General features: G+C 34.4%; 1 protein-coding gene across 1 annotated transcript in view; it reads left to right on the top strand.

Annotated features, from left to right (window-relative positions):
* LRRIQ1 (leucine rich repeats and IQ motif containing 1) overlaps nucleotides 1-12,455 on the top strand; it is a 208,314-nt gene that overhangs the window by 65,796 nt on the left and 130,063 nt on the right. The window contains exon 14 of the mRNA XM_014788515.2: nucleotides 2,114-2,207. Coding sequence (XP_014644001.2) covers nucleotides 2,114-2,207 — 94 coding nt within the window. The remainder of the gene's footprint in view (nucleotides 1-2,113; nucleotides 2,208-12,455) is intronic.

The raw sequence follows: 12,455 nt of genomic DNA, 5'->3' as shown, positions 1-12,455 counted from the left end.
AAATTCTTGTACAAATCCTTCTATGGACAGATGTTTTCAATCCTCTTGGGTAAATACTTAAGAGTATAATTGCTGGATAATAGAGTAGGTCTATGTTTAACTTTATGAAAAACTGAAAAACCTGTTTTCCAAAATAGTTGTAACATTTTCATCCCGTCTAGCAGTGTACAAGAGTTCCAATTGTTCCATTATAGAGGGTGTTTAGTGTTTCATTGTGTCATCTCATGATGGATTTAGTTTGCATTTCCCTGATGAATAATGATATTAAGCCTCTTTATGTGCATGTATTGACGATTTCTGCATATTCTTTTGTGTCTATTCAGTGTCTTACCATTTTTAAAATTTGGTTATTTGCCTTTTTCTTATTTATTTGTGTTAGTTCTTTATATATTCTGGATGAAATTCTTCAGCAGATATATGTTTTGTAAATATTTTCTCCCAGTCCCTCTTTTACCTATTAATTGTATTAATGGTATCTTTAGATAAGCAGAAGTTTTCAATTTTGGTGAAACTTAATTTATCATTTTTTAATAGTTATTGTTCTCTGTATCGTTTGTAAAATGTTTCTACCTCCAGCTTGAGAACATGATTTTGTATGTTCTCTTACTTTCTTATAGAAATTTTGTACTTTTAGTTTTTACGTTTAGGTCTATGATACATCTCAAATTAATTTTTATGAATGGTATGAAATAGGGGTTGAGTTCAGTTTTTAATAGGGATATCCAGTTGTTCCAGCAACATTTGTTGAACAAGCTTTTTTCATCATTGAAATACTTCATTATCTTTGTCAAAAAATTGATTTACATTTGGCTTACTTTGGGACTTGTCTCTATTAACTGCTTTTCTCTTAATAATAATATCATGTTTTTCTATTTTTTATATGTCTAGTAATTTGTAACTATATGTTGAACATTGTACATAATATAGTTTACTGAGTCTGGACATTGTTGTCTTCCTTTTAAAGGGTGTTGAGTTTACTTCTGGCGAGCAGTTGGATTGATAATTGATGAATAATTTTATATCTGTCAGCTTTAATTTCATCCTCCCCTAGGACAAGTCATTTTAGTTTTCAAGTCTTCGTGCCTGCCCATCCCCCAGGACATTGTTTTCACTCCTAATGCAAAGACTTTCTGGATTTTAGCTCAATCTCTGAGATACTCAATTATATCTTATTCTGGCCCAGCCAGAATAATATAATAACATTCTCCAATGTCTTTCACTGCTGCATAAACTTTAGTGTTATTATTCAGCTCTTAGCCCTACAGCAGTGATCTGTGCTAGGTTTTTCAGAGTTTTGTCCTGCCTGTGTAACACCTCGCACTCGTCCAAGGACCTGCAGTGAATCCCCACATGGTCTTCCCCCAGCTCCCTCCCTCCCAACATATACACACACAGCTTCTTCTCAATATTTTTCGCCATAAATTCCAGCTTCAGTTCTAATCGTTGCCTCCTCACTCAGCAAAAACACTTGGGTCTCCTCGTTCCTGCCCTGAAGTGGTAAAATGCTTTCAAGTAGAAACCCGTTGTGATTGTAGGCTTACCATGTGTGTTTCTCTTCTCTCAGAGTCAGGTTTGAAAACAGGTGCTTCCTATATGTTGTCCAGTTTTATGATTGTTTTCTGTGGGAGAGCAATTCCAGTATAAATTCCTCTGTAATGTACCCTAGATTGACCTACTGTTTTTACTTTTAAAACTATAACAGGTCCATGTAATTCTGTTTAGGTTTATGTTCAATTTTACCACTTTTCTATTGCTTTGGATTTCACTTTTTCAGATTTTGTGCCTACATTCTAGCACGAGCTGGTCTAAGCCCTTTACACACATTATCTCATTTAATCCTCACCCTATAAGATAGGTACGAACCTGAATCATAAAGCAGTTGTATGATTTGTATAAGTTCACACAGCTGCTCAATGGTGGAAATATATATTCTGACAGCAGTCAGTGATCTTAATACAGAACCATTTAAATGCATATCGTATTCTGCAGAATAAATACTTTTTGTTGCTTTTCTTTAATAGCTAACCAATAAATAAAATGGTCATTGATTTATGATTATTTTTCTTTATCTGTGATACCTTTCATAATGATTTTTATCGTTTATTTTCTGTAGATCTTACAAGTGCCATAAGGTGCTTTGATGCATGCTATTCTCTCCGTGAATTATCTCTCACTGGAAACCCACTTCTTCAAGAAATAAACTGGAGGTAAAGAATCATTGTTGCAACCTATGTACATACTTTATTATAGTTGCAAAAAAACGTAATTTGATGAAACTTGTTCTGTGTATACTAATTGCTTGGAAAAAAGTAATAAAAAATAATTTAAAAGTTATTCAAAACAAAATGGTTTTGTAAAAATCGTTTAGAAATATCTTCAGCCCAAAATAATTTTTCGCACACATACAAACTAATGATAGTTCTGATCCATACCATTGATTTGTAACACTTTTAGTATGTTGTTAACTTGGGTTTTGTATTTATAGAAAAGACATTTGTTGGGAATTACTTTTTACAAGTCATCTAAATCACATAGCTTTCTACTTAAAATTATTTTCTTTCTGTAAGCAATTTGATTCCATTTTGTTTTGTTTTGTTTTTTGCTGAGGAAGATTAGCCCTGAGCTAACATCTGTGCCAGTCTTCCTCTGTTTTGTATGTGGATCGCCACCACAGCATGACTGATGAGTGGTGTAGGTCCATAACGGGATCCAAACCCACAAGCCCAGTCTGCTGAAGCATGGAGCATGGACTTAATCGCTACACAACAGGGCCAGCCCATTTTATTTTCTTAAAAGGAAAAGTTGATGTCTGTTAAAGTATGTGTTATAAACATGTGTAAATTCATGTCTCTTTTTAGAATATTGCAGGACCTAGATGTAAATGAAGAAACATATTTTATAATTTTTTAAAATGAATTTTCTTCTTTAAGAAAGTTTCTGTAATCTGAAATGCTCATATTATGCTAACACTGTTTCCCCCAAATTGACCAGTGTCTTTTTTTATAATCAGCTTTTTTGAGATAATTTACACATAATAAACTTCATCAATTTTGTTTATGGGTTTAAATATTGTGTAAAAACCCCCACAGTCAAGAAAATGAACGTTTTTATCACTTCAAAAAATTACTTCATACCCCTTTGCAGTCGGTCTCCTCTCTCAGCACTTTAAAATGTCTTTCCACTGTCTTTTGGCTCTCACTGTTTCTGATGAGAAGTCTGCTGACATTCTTGTCTTCACTCCTCTGTCTCTGGATACTTTTAAGATTTTCTGTTTATCAATGGTTTTCAGCAATTTGATTATGATGTGCTTTGGTGTGGTTTTGTATAGATTTACTCTGTTTAGGATTTATTGAACCTCTTGGATCTGATAGATTTATAGTTTCCATAAAACTTGGAAATTTGGGGGGCATTATTTTTCAAGTATTTTTTCTGCTTCCTTCCTATCTTGGCCTACTAGGACTCCAATTTCACCAATATTAAATGACTTGATATATCGCAGAAGTCACTGTTGTTCTGTTCTTATATTTATTACACTTTTTTTCTGCCTGTATTTCACTCTTAATAGTTATTGCTATGCCTTCAAGTGCTCTGATATTTTCTTCTTAGGTATCTACTCTGCTGTTAATCCCATCCAGATTATTTTTCAGTTCAGGTTTTAGACATTGTGTTTTTAATCTCTAGAAGTTTTATTTATGTCTTTTCCTTTAACATTTGCAATCTCTCTCCTATTCATGCTCATATTTTCCTGAATCATCTTAAACATATGGAGAATATTTATAATAGTTATTTTAACATCCTTGTCTGCAAATTCCATCATCTCTATCATTATGAAGTCTATTTTTATTGATTTCTTTCTGATTCTGGGTCATATTTCCCTGCTTCTTGCATGCCTGGTCAATTTTGGTTGTATTCTGGACATTTTAAATTTTGTATTGCTTTATTCTTAATTTTGTTTTTTCCTTTAAATAACATCTATTTTGTTTCTGATGTGCAGCAGCTAAGTTACTTGGAATTAGTGAGATTCTTTCAAAGGTTGCTTTTACGTTCTGTTAGAGAAGTCCCAAAGAAATCTTTAGGCTAGTGCTAATTTAGCCCCACTACTCTGGTGCTGACTTTCTGAGGCATTCTCCCTGATGCCTCTTATATGTATCCTTTCAACTTTGGCTGATGAGAATTATTCCTAGCCCTGTGTAGGTTCCTGTAATTTTTCTACCTTTCATTTCCACTGGTTCTTTCCCTGGGCCTTAAGTGATTTTCTCTCACACATCCTCAGATCTTTACTCATTTACTCAGGTCCAGGTGAATTACATCCCAGAATACTGAAAGACTTTGCATATGTCCCCTTTGGAATTTTCTGGTACTAGTGATGATTCTGTCCTAAACTCTTGTCTCATTTTTTGTCCAGAACCATGCATTTGTTAGATGGTTTGACATGATTTATTGTACATTTGAAATTTCAGGTCATGGGTATGTAAAGCCAAGAAAACTAGGATTTGTAATCTAATTTAGCAAGGTGAGTTTGGCAACATGCTAAGTATAGGGACAGGCAAACATTTATTAAAATTCAGGTAGGAAAATCTATTTCAGGATCCTCAGAGTTTGGATCATGTCAGCAAGTTTTCTCAATTTGATCAGGTAGTGAAAATACAACATTTATGAACAAAATATAGACAAGGAAGAATGGATAATTGAAAAAAAGGTTGTTGTGACATCCGATCCTAGGAGAGAAGCAGTTGACTCTTTGCCCTGATTTGGTTTCCCTCTGACGTGTGGCCATAGCCAGGAAGATCCTGGCTCTGATGACTTCAGAAGAAAATAACATATGTTACAGAAGAATCAGTGATCTGGTTATGTTTGAAATTCCTGTATCTGACTTAATCTACCTGTAGAACAAGATACGAGAGTCTAGGAAGTAGTCTGTATTTCCTCCCTTTTCTGAGGCCACTGCAAACCTCTGACACTCTCTTTCCAGATGTATTGGTTTCCTGAATTCATTAATTGGTCTTTGGTTAAGAAAATAGCAGCATTTTTATACCAGGTCAAACACCTGTGTAATTTGCTACTAGTTGACAACTTGTGTATCACAGAAGAGTTATCATCTTTGCCAAAAAATCTATTTTTCTTTCTTTTATTTCAAAGCTCAGTTTCCACATATATTTCTAATATTAAACAGTTTTTTAAGGAAACTTTGTATGTTTCCACATGTTTTAGAACAGGACTTGTCAAGTTCAAGTTTAGGAACATCTGTTTCCAAGTGCAATTTAAGTTGCACAGATGGAAAGAGTGTAACCCAGTGCAGTGGTTCTCAAAGTTGTATCCTCAGACCAGCAGCTCCACCATCTCCTAGAAAACTGTTAGAAATGCCAAATCTTGGCCACTGTTCAGACTCACTGAATCAGAAACTAGGGGATGATGCTCAGTAATCTGTGTTTTAACAAGCCCTTTGGGTGATTCAGTGCACACTAAAGTTTGGAAATCACTGTGTTTTTAAACAAGGACATCTACTCCTGCCCTATATTGTGTGATATTGGGCAAATAACTTAACTTTCGTATGTCTCTGAGTCCTCATTGGCAAAATGAGGATAATAATAGTACCTATCTTATGGGATAATTATGAAAATTGAAAGGATAATACACATATTTTGTTGAGAAGAATTTCTGGAACATGCTAAACACACAAAAATCTATTTTCCATTACTAGGCTAACCAGACTATATGTGGGTTCTTATTCAATAACCAAGTATTTATTGTACACCTACTATATGCAACCAGTGTCCTAACATGTTGGACATTATCAAAGAAATCCAATGTAACCCATGATTTCAAGTCATTTTTATAATCTTGTTAGGGATATAAATGTATGCAAAAAAATGATAACCATGAAAACTAATAATGATAACAAACAGTGATATAGCATTTACTTTGTGCCCAGCACTGTTTTCATTTAATCCTCACAATATGCCTAATGAAATTGCTGCCCAGTATGCCCATTTTGTAGTTAAGGAAATTGAGTCAAAAAAGGTGACAGATATGCTTTAGAAATTCAGAAATAACACCTTAATTTAGTGTGACCAGGAAAAACTGCCTTTGCTGAAGAGGTAAACTTTGAGTTAAATCTCAAAATTTTAGAAAAGATTTAAAAACAAATTTAAAAAACAAAAAAGCATTTCTGGTAGAGGAAATATCCAAAAAAAGGAGGGAATGTGAAAAATGAAGTTAGGCTCTGTTGGAAGGCCAGTCTATTCAGGGTTAAAGTGGGTGTACTGGGAAATATATTGGAAAGAAATAAGAAATCAAGTACTTACACTTACAGTGTGTCAGAGAGTGGCTAAGTCCCTGTACATGTTACTTCACTTCACAGCAACTCTGAGTTGGGTGCTGTAATTATCATTCTCATTTTACAGGGGTATTTACTGAAGCTTAGATTCTTTGTGATTTGCCCAGTTATGTCAGTAAGTGTCAGGGATGAGATTTGAGTTCTGAAGCCTGAGATCTAAACACTATGCTCTATTGTTCATACGATGTATTACTGCCAGATTGTAAAGGGCCTTGTGTGTTAGGATAAAAAGTCTCCTTTAGGGGCTGGCCTGGTAGCATAGTGGTTAAGTTCTCGTGCTCCGTGTCGGCAGCCCGGGGTTTGTCGGTTCAGATCCTGGGTGCGGACCTACATACCACTCATCAAGCCATGCTATGGCGGCGACCCACATACAAATGGAGGAAGATTGGCACAGATGTTAGCTCAGGGACAATCTTCCTCACCAAAAAATAAATTAAATAAGTAAATAAATAAATAAAAAGTTTCTTTATCTTGTGGTCATGGAGAGGAACTATAGCATAGTGGATATTTGTATAGGCCTTGTGAGTAAACCGATGGGTACGTATCTAGTTCTACCACTTCACAGCTGTTTGCCTTGTGCAAATTACTTTATCTTGCTATGTTTCTGTTTCTTCATCTACAAAACGGGTATAATAAAAGTTTACTTCTCTCGTAGGATGTATTCATTAGGGTAATATAGATTATGCTGTGCAACAATGAACTCAGAAATCTATGTGGTTTAATACAATAGAAGTTTATTTTTTGTTTACATTACATCTGATGTGAGTTCAACCTGTCTAATCTAAGCAGCCCCAGAAACTCAGGCTCTTCTTTTTCATGGCTCTGTGTCATGTAACTTCAATGTAACCTGATTTTTTAGGTATTAGATTGTGGTGGGAGAGGGGAAAAGACCACAGGGAAATCACAACTGACATTTAACCACTCTGCCCTCAATAGTGGCAGTGATCACTTCTCTCATATTCTGTTGGCTGTAACTACACATATGGCCAAACTGCAAAAGAGGCTGGGAAACGTGGAGAAGAACGTGAGTATCCGAGTACACTAACAGTCTCTGTGAGGACTAAATATGTTACCACAAGAAAGCATATTCTAGTGGTGCCTAGCATGTAGCACACTGGACAAATGTTAGCCATTATTTTTAAGGAGCTATACAGAAATTTTGAATAGTTGTGTGAAAAGGAAAATAGTGTTTGGGGAAAATTGTTTTCAGAGGCAAAATGATAAGAGATTAGGGAAAAGTGGCCAAAATAAATGAGAGCCCAGGCATTAAAAAGGGCTAAAGGTAAGTAGTAGAAGTGGCCCTAGATTATTGTACAGATCATTCTAGTTTAGAACTATGCCTTGTATGTAGTAGACACCCAAAATTATTTATTGAAGGAATACATTACAGAATTTAATAACATTACAATGTGTAAAAGCTTGAAAAAATTGCATGTTTCAGCCCTTTAATTGTCCTATTGAATTTATTTAATTCTACTTTAGTGATTGAAAATGTTATTCCCTATAAATTGACAATTGATGTCATTGTTGATTTCCAGTAATTATCAACATCAGGAGTTCTAAAGTGGGAGTCCTCAGACTTCTAGGGAACCATAGTGTTTATCAGATTCTCCAAGTTTCTTGAGAAAATCATCTTCAGACAAATTATTATAGGAAATATCAGCTATTAGTTAATATCAAATCATAGGGGATCAGAAATTGCAGCTATTTAAAATATTTGTGTGTATATGTGAAAACGCCACCTAAATATGTTTCTAGACCTCTCGCTAGCTGAGTGGATTCCCTCGTCTGGAATAGAAGCTGCCAAAGTCCTACCCAGATGCACTAGCTCAGGTTCTGGGGCTGTGCTTCTTTTACTTTGGGATTTAAAATATTCATCCCAAGTTTTGGGCCCTCATTTCTAGGAGCTAGATCTTAGAGTGCAATTTCCCATACAAAAAGAAGAGTGTAATTATGTCCACAAGACTCTGCTTGGCAAGTGATATTATTTATAATGAAAATATCTAATGGGTTGTTTTTAGATAGATATCTTTATTTTCCCACATAACTATATAGACCAAGTCTATGATGACAAATAAAAATAGGTAGTTCATTATTCAGAGCAGGCTCTTTAGGGGCAGTGGCTTTTCTATTAGGTGTTGGACAAATAGAATGTGAATTCTCTTGCTGATCTGCTGTCAGTTTCCATATGAACAGCTACCACATTGCCAGTTGCAACAACTAGAAACAAACCTATGTCCTGAATAATCTTAGAGTTTATTATTTTTCATTATTTTGTTGGTTTGGAGTATAAGCACTTTTCTGTTGAATAAAATAGGCTTGTGGGTAAAATATATTCATATAAAACTATTATAAATATATAAAGATAAATATTCACATTTTACTACACTTGCAAAATATATATAATTTACAGTTTTAAAGAAAATATTTAATTATAAATAATCAATACTGAAAGAAAATATGTAGTATTTATATTATAAATATGTACAATTATTTAGCTATTATAATTTCTGTGTTTAAATGAACTTTTCTGAACTAGAAACTTGGAAATGTTACCTATCAAATTTCACTTAGGTCAGTTGGCTTAATATAGCTTTCATAATTTTAAGAAGAGATTCATTTATCTAAAGGGTTTAAAAATCTAGTAATCTATAAAATATGGATTTGTTAATAAAGGATCAACTCAAACTTGAAGCAGTGTGTTCCAATGAACTTTACATAACCCCTTGATACCAACAAAGGGATTAGTTATAGATTTTCCCAATTGGCGTCTTACTTTCATGTCTAGCCAGTGATAACACAGACAAAACTGATGTACTAAAAAATCTCTTTTTAAAACTTAATCCACAGACTCAGTTTGGAATCTCCTTTGGGAATGTGTTTCATTCATTAATGATTAATAGAGCTTCTTAAATGACAGAATATTCACCAGGAAGTTTTCACCGAATGAAATATTGATTTAGCCCTTGAGTAGGAGGAGCCCAGCTGGAAAAACTAATGTTGAGATCTCACAGTATTCTTATACTTCATTTCCAACATGAATCAACTTGTTATAGCACTTTCTAATATATTCATCATAGACTCTTAAAAGGCTGCATTTGAACTTAAGGCCAATCCACACTCTACTAACTTATACATCTCAGAACTGTTCCTTAAAAAAAAAATTTGAAGACAAGATCTTTAAAATAAAACACTAACTCCAATCTGGACATTTATTATATAAGTCACAAATTTCAAGACATTGTCACACTCGAAGATCCAAGCAAACTAAATTTTTACATTCAAAAGAATTTCAAGGGGCCGGCCCAGTGGCACAAGCAGTTAAGTGCGCGCGCTCTGCTGCGGTGGCCCGGGGGTTGCCGGTTTGGATCCCAGGCACGCACCGACACACAGCTTGTCAAGCCATGCTGTGGCAGCGTCCCTTATAAAGTGGAGGAAGATGGGCATGTATGTTAGCTCAGGGCCAGTCTTCCTCAGCAAAAAAAGAGGAGGATTGGCAGGTGTTAGCACAGAGCTGATCTTCCTCACAAAAAAAAAAAAAAAAAGAATTTCAAAATATTCTGACTCAAATCAACTGTTGGGAACTTTTTTTACATATAGGTGATGAATGTAACATCAAAAGTAAAAATTCCAAAGTAAAAATTCAAGCCCTATTGACCCACGTTCTCTAGACTTATTGCGTGTACCTAAAATATTATACTTAATGATATCTGTATCAATAACCATGTCAGAAATATAGTATTTGATGATAAAATTATCATTTTTCCCCTTGCTGATCTGCTGTCAGTTAACATCTGAACAGCTTCCACATAATGCCAGTTGCAACACCTAGAAACAAACCTAATGTCCTGTATTATCTTTAAATTCATTTATTTTTAATTATTATGGTTGTCTGGAGCATAAGCCCTTGTTTTATTAAATAAAATATTGTGGTAAAGTATTGATCTGTCCATTAATCTGATAAAGCAAATTCTTGTATTTTTGCCTCCAGGCATATATTAGGTTATTTGGTGAAAATGGTTCTTCATTTTGTCATCAATTATTTCTAAATAGAAAGCTGGTTTCTCTGTATATTTGATATGTACTTTCTAATTTTAGTGTTACAGGAATACTTTTCTAAGAAACTTTCATACCATTTATATAAAACCAATGGCAATGTTAATCAGTGAACAGATCATTGGAATATAACTTCCCAGGCCCACAATATCTCTTACTTTAGCAAATTCCTCTGACATCATTGATAATCAAATGCTATTGGTTTCCAAGTAACATATATATTTTTTGAAAATTTAATACAATTTTCAAGTGATTAGAATTTTAGAGTTGTTTTTTAAGTTTAAGCCCGAGCATCTCTGATTTTAATATGATGTGTTGTAGTCTATTTTCTTCCCAATGCAGTGGTTCTTATTCTTTAAGGTGCACAAGAAAGGCTGTATTTTAAAAATACAGATTCATTGAACCCACCACTAGAGGTCTTTGGTGTAATTGAAGACTCTGTATTTTAAAAAGCAATTCAGGTACCTCTAATGGAGTAATTCAAGGGCAATCTTTTCAGAAACACTACCCTGCAAGGTTGGAGGCACACATAGGGATCTAGCCTTGAATTCCCACCGCAAGTTAGAGAGTAACTAAGAAAAAGAGTAGATATGTTAGACCGTGTGGTTCTCATGTTAGCAGCATGAGTATTGCCTTCCTTTTGTTGACACCTCCTCATTTAGCCAAAATGAGACCTGAAAGATGACTGCTCAAGAGTGTCTCATAGGTGTTACTGCATCTGCACTACCACTGTGGGTCCAGGATCTTGCAGAAAAGTTGTGTACGTCCACCGGCTTACTGTTTTTGTTTAAGCAGAAATGATTATACTCTAGAAGGAAAAAAAAATTAGCTTTATCTAACTCCTAAGGAATCCAGGTTATAATAAGAAAATCTGCTTTATTAATTTTCCTTATAAGACATATCTATTTCAAAGTCTAGAACCTATCATTGGTACACTTCATTCCTTCTGCTGGTCAGGTCCACTCTGGTGACCAAGGTATCAGACAGAAACTTAATTGGCACCCAAAGAATTAGAACTGTTGGTTATTCTCAAGGGCTATTTCCATCAAGTTGTTGAAACCTTGTATTTGCTCTTCTATAATTTAGGAAATTTAATCCAAAGAAACAGGACTGGTAATAGAATTAGAGCATCTTCTTTTTTAAGCTGAATGAACACCAAGACAGTTTTAACTTTCAATATCCTTTATTGTCACATCTCAAAAGCATCATTATTTCATACCTGGCATTTTATTATTATAGCTAAATAAGTTATTCTGACATTATGATCATGTTTTGAAGGAAATTTGACTGGATACTTTGAAGATTTAGAATACAATGTAGTTTCCTTAGTAATGTAATAAACAATTTGGTAGAGTGGAATACAGATAGTTAATCTCTTCATTGTATTTTGGTTATTATCAGCTTCACTTTCATAGAGTAACCTTTCCTTGCCTTGATGAGAACCTGTCAAAGATTTCATGTTATATTTAATATTGTACCTCTGTGGTGAATACCTCTGATTGCCTCATCACCTGTGATGGGGCAGGTGAATAGCTATTATCTTAATATAACATCCTGCTTTTGAATCATACCTTAAAATGAATCCAACCAGAAACACAATAACTGGCATTTATTTAACCCTTTGTGGTAAATGTGTTAGGTAGTTTATGATTTGGCAGACATTGCTAACTTCAAGCCTACTAAAAATGTTCAAAATATATGGAACCAAATTTTATTAATTAGCTTAAACTTTTTATTAGCAAAGCATAATACTTCTTATCTGCTTCTTAACATTGTATAATATCTGATAATTACCTTGAGGAACCAAATCTAATTGCTTTCTTTCTTTCCTTATTTAAATATCTGTAAGAAAAAAAAGGGCATTATTTCAGGGGGGTTGGAGGAGGGTAGGGAGCTAATCAACTGTGTCCTCAGTAAATGAAAAACTGTGGTGTTCCTCTTTTTTGCTTTCATTGAGGGCAATGTATTTATACCTCTCTTGTGATTACTTTTACTTAATACCAAGACTGCCAGGATCGTAACTACACACAAGGATATATTATGACTTTGGTTGGCCCTAGCT

The sequence above is a fragment of the Ceratotherium simum genome, chromosome 25 (genome assembly GCF_057802395.1).
Source record: "Ceratotherium simum simum isolate JZ-2026a chromosome 25, ASM5780239v1, whole genome shotgun sequence".
Classification (NCBI taxonomy): domain Eukaryota; kingdom Metazoa; phylum Chordata; class Mammalia; order Perissodactyla; family Rhinocerotidae; genus Ceratotherium; species Ceratotherium simum.
Note: the sequence above shows the minus strand (reverse complement) of the source record. Positions and strands in the feature narration are given on the sequence as shown.